This window comes from Bradysia coprophila, assembly GCF_014529535.1.
Source record: "Bradysia coprophila strain Holo2 chromosome X unlocalized genomic scaffold, BU_Bcop_v1 contig_117, whole genome shotgun sequence".
Taxonomy (NCBI): domain Eukaryota; kingdom Metazoa; phylum Arthropoda; class Insecta; order Diptera; family Sciaridae; genus Bradysia; species Bradysia coprophila.
Window position 1 is genome coordinate 2905370 of NW_023503292.1, and position 6527 is coordinate 2911896.

The 6527-nt window shown below is 37.8% G+C and overlaps 1 protein-coding gene across 2 annotated transcripts; it reads left to right on the plus strand.

The window, feature by feature from the left end:
- The first annotated feature begins 669 nt into the window (after positions 1 to 669).
- LOC119067048 lies at positions 670 to 3954 on the plus strand. 2 transcript variants are annotated; one of them, XM_037169792.1, is made up of 5 exons: positions 670 to 1762; positions 1820 to 2143; positions 2196 to 2289; positions 2344 to 3615; positions 3672 to 3954. In XM_037169792.1, the coding sequence occupies exon 4, from the start codon at positions 2457 to 2459 to the stop codon at positions 3534 to 3536; it is 1080 nt and encodes a 359-aa protein (XP_037025687.1). In that variant the 5' UTR covers positions 670 to 1762; positions 1820 to 2143; positions 2196 to 2289; positions 2344 to 2456; the 3' UTR covers positions 3537 to 3615; positions 3672 to 3954. The 2 variants fall into 2 exon arrangements, with proteins under 2 accessions (XP_037025687.1, XP_037025688.1); XM_037169793.1 differs by having other exon boundaries at positions 2203 to 2289.
- Positions 3955 to 6527: the final 2573 nt, after the last annotated feature.

Sequence of the window (6527 nt, forward strand, 5' to 3'; positions counted from 1 at the left end):
ACGGCAGTCCTTCCTTCCTTTAAAATTAAGTTAGTATGAGCAATTTTCCCTCATCCCACCCAAAATTGTCATAGTAAGGTACTTTCACTTGTTTTCAAATTTTGACCAAATATGAGTCGGTTTTATTTTGGGAAATGTCTTATAACTGTGTAGAAATATCAGATTACTGTAATCGACGTTCCAACCTCCTCATCCAGAGGGTCCACCACTCAGAACTCCGAGATTTTACAGCTTTTTTGTCAAACTCACAGTGTGTGTTCTGGACTTGGGAGTTAAAAAACTTATCTAACTCATAGTTCTCAAATTTTTATCGTTTCTAAATCCATTTAATACCATTTAATCCATTTAATCCATTTAATCTAGAAGTGAGTTACCCCTCGGAAAAAAGTTTGTTCAGTAAAGAAATCCCCAGTCCATATCTGTCCAAACTTGTTGGCATAACAGTAAGACAATAATTTAAAAGCTTTTGTTACATTTATTTAATGTGTTGAAATGTCAATCTAACGTCTTATTTATTTGATTATAATGACGTCGAAAATAATAAGATCAAAAAGTGAAAATCTAAGCCAATGCATAGTAAAACTATGCATTGGCTTAGATTTTCACTCAATATGCACATATCATATAAAATATGATATGTGCATATTGTGTCAGTCCGTAAAAAATCTTTGCAACAGAAAAAATGAATCTCTTATCGATCCATTCAAAACGAAACGCGGAATCGTCGCTGTCATGTATTTTGATGTTAATGTTACGCAGGTTTTCCAGGAGCAGGAGTTCACTGATCTGCCGAGACATTTGAATTTCCTTCTGAACGATGCCAACTTAGCCGCAAATTTAGAAATAGAAAAGGCTGTCTGGCATAAATCTTGTCGTTTGGGCTATGCAAATAGTAAAGCTGAAAAGCTTAGATCCAAGCATCGCAAATCCGAGCCTGTTCCTGACAACCATGAAGTTCGAGATGTTGATGGAGATTCAAATCGTTCAGTTAACACTGTAGAGGTTCCACAACCCGAAGTGGAAGTTGATAAGTTCAAGTGTTTGTTGTGTGATAAGGAGGATTCGATTTCAAACCTGCATTCGATGACAAGTTCAGACACTAGTAAGAATATTCACGACTCTGCAATCGTGGTGAATAACTGCGAACTACTGGCAAGAGTCGAAGCAGGCATCATGTATCCAGTCAACACTAAATACCATTTATCCTGCATCACAAAATTGTACAATGACGCCCGTAAAATTCGCAGCCAAACTACTCCTAAGAAAGGTTCGTGGCTTGAATCTGTAGCTTTTGCGGATCTCTGTGATTATATCAAGGCAACTATTAATCAAAATGATAAAGTGGTCTTACCACTCTCTGAATTGTATGAACTGATGGTGAAAAGAATGCAAGACCTTGGGTCGTCGTACTCAATTCACAAAACGCGATTGAAAGAAAAGTTGGCGGATGAGTTTCCGGAATTGGAACTGACAAAGTGCGGAAAAAAATCATATTCTTCCGGAATGCATTCCAAACACACCATGGAAGCGACGATGACGATGCTAAAGTTCTGTTACTAGCATCAAAAATTGTTCGGGAAGAAGAATCCAAAAGAATTTCGATAGACGACGTAAATCAAAAGAGTTCGGTAAACCAGAAATTGCTGACGTTAGTCAGATTAATTCTTGGGGGTTCTGGGTCAGAATTTTCAGACGATGACAATCCTCAACAGGTGCTGACAATCGCACAATTAATAAGATTCAACATGTCAAAGAAAAACAGGTGCGACATACATTTGATTGATAAAACCAGCAAATTACTTTTCCTTTTTTTATTTAGAAATTCGAATGTCGTCAGACATGGTGTTGAGCAGGAGACGCCTCTAGTTCGCTACGTAGCGAATTTACTTCATCACGAAAAAAGGTAAATATCCTAATTTCCAATATTGGAATTCAGTTTTAAAGCTGGAACGAGTACTATTCATGTTCGTTCGTGCGGTACGAGAATCAAATTTTGATCTGTACGTAGGGGATATGGTTGAGGCTACGAATTGGATTTTTGTGCTAGATCATACAAAGTACTGCAAATGGATCGTCGTTCATATCGAGGAGCTTAAGAATCTGAAGACAACATTTCCAGATGTTCATACAGCATTCAGTAAAGGTATTTTTTCAAGAATTATTACATTTTCAACTAAAAAATACAACGACACTAGTTCATAGGAATGTTTGTCGTTCAAAAATCGGCAAATAAGTTCTCAGCGATTGGAATCGATCATGCTCACGAACAACAAAATGCTATCATTAAAGGTTTTGAATTTTCGCGTATCAACTATTGTTACACTGAAAATATCTCATTATTAGGAGACGGAGGTGCTATTGGTCTTACAGATAACCCGGCCTCTCTTCTGCGATGGATGGTAGCAGGCCCTGAGGTATCACGTCTAATTACCTCATTCGAGGAGCAGTGATCCACAATGCCTGGAAACAAACACACAAACACCAAACATCACTCACAAAACAAAGCAGAACAGATACGATTTATGACTGACGTGACTTCACTATTAAGTACGATAGAACAGTACGGAAATCCGTTCGAGGACGAAAGTCCTTACTTGGTCACTCTAGTGTCTAAGTCCCAATTAGATGAACAAGCAACACAAACTGTAAAACGCCTAGCAGAAATTGGGAAAATCCAGTACAGCGATTTTTTAAGCAAACGTCTGCAGTCGCATGAAATTAATTTTTACGAGCCGGTAAAGATGAACAAACTGAACATTTTCAAGGAGCAGTCAGTCCGCAAAGTGTCTGCTTTAACGGTAAAAAATAAGATGCTACGAAATGACTGTGAATTATTTTCGAGACTCTATCTCGGTGCTACGAATCGTAAAGTCGATCTCGATCAATTTTTCAACTATGAAAATCAGCCGTTTCCTCCATCTATTTCAAACAATGGGCACTTGAGGAATGGACCAAAGTCAAATATTGTCGACTGTCTACGGGACGAATATCAAGATGCAGATCTCGAAGATTTAGATTATGGTAGTCATGATGATGCTACTGCTTTTGTTGTAGATGGAGCAGTCATCGTTCACTTTATCAACTCAACTGGGGCTAAGACTTTCGGCGAATATTCTTCCAAAATTCGAGACTATTTTCGTCCGTTTACTCAAAAGTATCAAAGGATTGACATTGTATGGGATGTTTATCGAGAGAACACTATTAAGCGACATGCGAGGGAAAAACGAGGAACAGGTCGAATACAAAAGGTTGCGTCGGCATTGAAACTGCCCCAGAAGTGGGTCGAGTTTTTGAAAGTTGACGAAAACAAGAACCGACTCTTTAAGCTACTTGCTCAAGATATTGTCAAAATCGATGCTCCAGATTGTCTTATTGTTACAAATGTCGAACAAAATGTTTTAACTTTGAAGGAGCATGATACTTCACGAATAGAACCATCCAATCACGAAGAAACTGACACTCGACTGTTTGTACATGTAAAGGATGCGGTGCTAGCTGGTCGTAATTCGTATGTACTACCGATAGTGATGTCGTAGTGCTAGCAACAGCTTTTTACGCTGGTACAGAACAGATCCAAGAGTTATATGTAGCATACGGGACGAAGAAACATTACAAGTAAAAATATGTGGCATTTAGTTCACGTCCAATGTTTCATTTTGTTTTTTATGCAGGTTCATTCCAGTGCATTTAATTGTCAGAAGCCTGGGAATATCGAGATCACTCGCACTGCCGTTTTTCCATGCCATAACTGGTTGTGACACGGTCTCCTGATTTTTCGGTCGTGGTAAACAGATGGCATGGAGCATATGGAATCTTTTGGGAGATGACCTGACCACTGCGTTTCTCAACATCAAAGACGATTCGTGGGACGACATAGAAAACTCCAACAACTTTAAAGTTATACAAAAGTTTGTCGGTATGCTGTACGACTGTAAATATTCAGAGAGTACTCATGCAAATTAAACGGAATTAAGAATATTGCAGGTACAAACTGGCAGCAAATGGCAATGGATCGTACGAAATGGAAAGAAGTTGGAGAGGCCTACATCCAGCAGTGGATAGAAACAGGCTGAAAACGAAGAACGAAGAACTCATGCAAATGTACGCCGTGTCTTTTTTCATTTTGTATTGTTCGTCACAAAGTTTATTTTTCTGTATATTTTAGCTAGACGTTTTAAGAAAGTATCTGTTCGTCCACAAAGATCGAACAAATATCGAAAATATACCGCCAACTACCGGATCGTTCGTACAACATTTAAAGAGAGCCGTGTACCAAGGAAGTTTGTGCTGGGGCTTTTTCGATAAAACATTCAGTCTCCCAAATCCAACTTTATGGGGTTGGAAATTGAATGAACATTTATATGTTCCGCACTGGACTGATTTGCCAGAGCTATCTAAAGCTTGCCGAGACTTTATAAAATGCGGCTGTAAAAATGGCAGTTGTTCCAATAGATGTGGTTGTAAGCAGGCAAAAATAGTCTGCGCTATTTTTTGCAGCTGCAAAGGTGATTGTAAGACTAAAGATAATCAAAATAAAAAAGATAAAAATGGAGTTAATGAAGAATAAATTCACGAATTGAATTCGTGTGACAAAACAACTAAATTTTTGTTTAGATGTAATAAAGCCTACAAATATTAGTTTGGAGCGGGGTCCAAATGTCCGTACTGGATTTAGAAACGATAAAAATTTGAGAACTATGAGTTAGATAAGTTTTTTAACTCCCAAGTCCAGAACACACACTGTGAGTTTGACAAAAAATCTCGGAGTTCTGAGTGGTGGACCCTCTGGATGAGGAGGTTGGAACGTCGATTACAGTAATCTGATATTTCTACACAGTTATAAGACATTTCCCAAAATAAAACCGACTCATATTTGGTCAAAATTTGAAAACAAGTGAAAGTACCTTACTATGACAATTTTGGGTGGGATGAGGGAAAATTGCTCATACTACCTTAATTTTAAAGCAAGGAAGGAGGACTGCCGTACATGATTTTTGAAGAGAATTTTATGACAAACAACTCACCCGAACATTTTTTCCCCGTAAAAATTTAACTATAGAAGTTACACGGTTTCAAAATTCCTTTTATTTTCATAAATTTCGGAAAATCACGGGAAAATCCCAGGAAAATGGAAAATTCGGAAAATTTTAGGACGGTAAAAAAAACTTTGGACTTTCCCCTTTCGTTTAAGCTACATATAGCTATGGTAGGAGCTACATAGGCCTCACAATAATTCGTCAAAGGTACCTCTGCAACGCGAACTTTGAAGGGTGGGTGGAGAAGAAAGGTGGAGGAATTTATGGGCACCATATCGCATTCGACTCAGGAGGTCAATGTTTACCAATGGTATAAATTTCAGACCTTTGTCAAAAAATGCACTATGCAATCGCTAAGAACCTCCACTAGTGTACGAATAGAAGTGTACGAACATAGGCGTAAAAGACCGCAGTACTTCGTACAGGTCTGAAAAGCAAAAGACACGAAACTATCACACTTTTTGCTTGCATGAAAACGTGTAAAAAAGATGCATTAGTCGTAAGCAAAAACAGAGCGAGGAAGAAGAAGAATTATTGCAACGGTGTAAACAAAAAACAATTCTTTATCGACTTTAATCTGCTATCTTGGTCGAAAACAGGTGAATTGGAAGCTTTTGGAGTGGTTTTGTCTATATATAGACGGTAAGTCCACTTGAAGTCAATACCCTCTAATCGACATAAACAAATCATTTATACAACAAGAAGCTACTACAAATCCACAAAAACACAAAGCGTTCGACATTTATGGCAATTTATCAGCATAATCGTTGTACACAAGTTGCAACTTGGTGAAATTTATTAATATTACACTGAATGGAATAAAAACAAAGATTGATTGCGATTTAAACAAAACTCAATATTGCCCTCTATACAATTATCAGTTGATTTCATTGTTAATCCCATTGAGAAAACAATGAAGAAAAACCGATCAAACGCGACCGTGAATTCGAACGTAAACCAATTGAATGTCATAAAAATTTCCATATAGAGTTCAAAATAGAACTGAAAGAACATTCAAATTCCAAACGGAAATGACCTTAAGTTTTTCGACACTTTCATCGTATGTGATATCGTTTAAAAAAAATTACGTTAATACTGCACGACAGCTGCGTAGCCTTCAATTAAAATAAATAAAACATGAACATAGCGACAACGGAGTTCGTGACACCAGTTCCTTCCTCAAAAAGAAACCAGCCAACAACGTGAGAAAGAAAGAACCTGCATATAGGCAACCATTTTCCCCATTGATATCAAGGTATTTGGTGAGGTACCATCATTTAATTCTTTTATTGAACAATTTACTAAAAACAAAAAAGTACATGTCGTTGGCACCCCCACCATTTAGTGCTGCGTGGGGATTAGGCCTATCATTTAGTGCTCGTTTAGTGCTGTCGAATGAGCCCTCACTCGAGTTCGGTGCCGTTCGACCAGAGAAAAATGTATTTGAAAGTATGACATATGTCACTCTTTACATTTGACTCAGGATGGGTA

What these genes read in the sequence shown, in the direction of transcription:
- LOC119067048 (XM_037169792.1), top strand. Translation starts at nt 2,457, where the DNA reads ATGCCTGGAAACAAACACACAAACACCAAACATCACTCACAAAACAAA.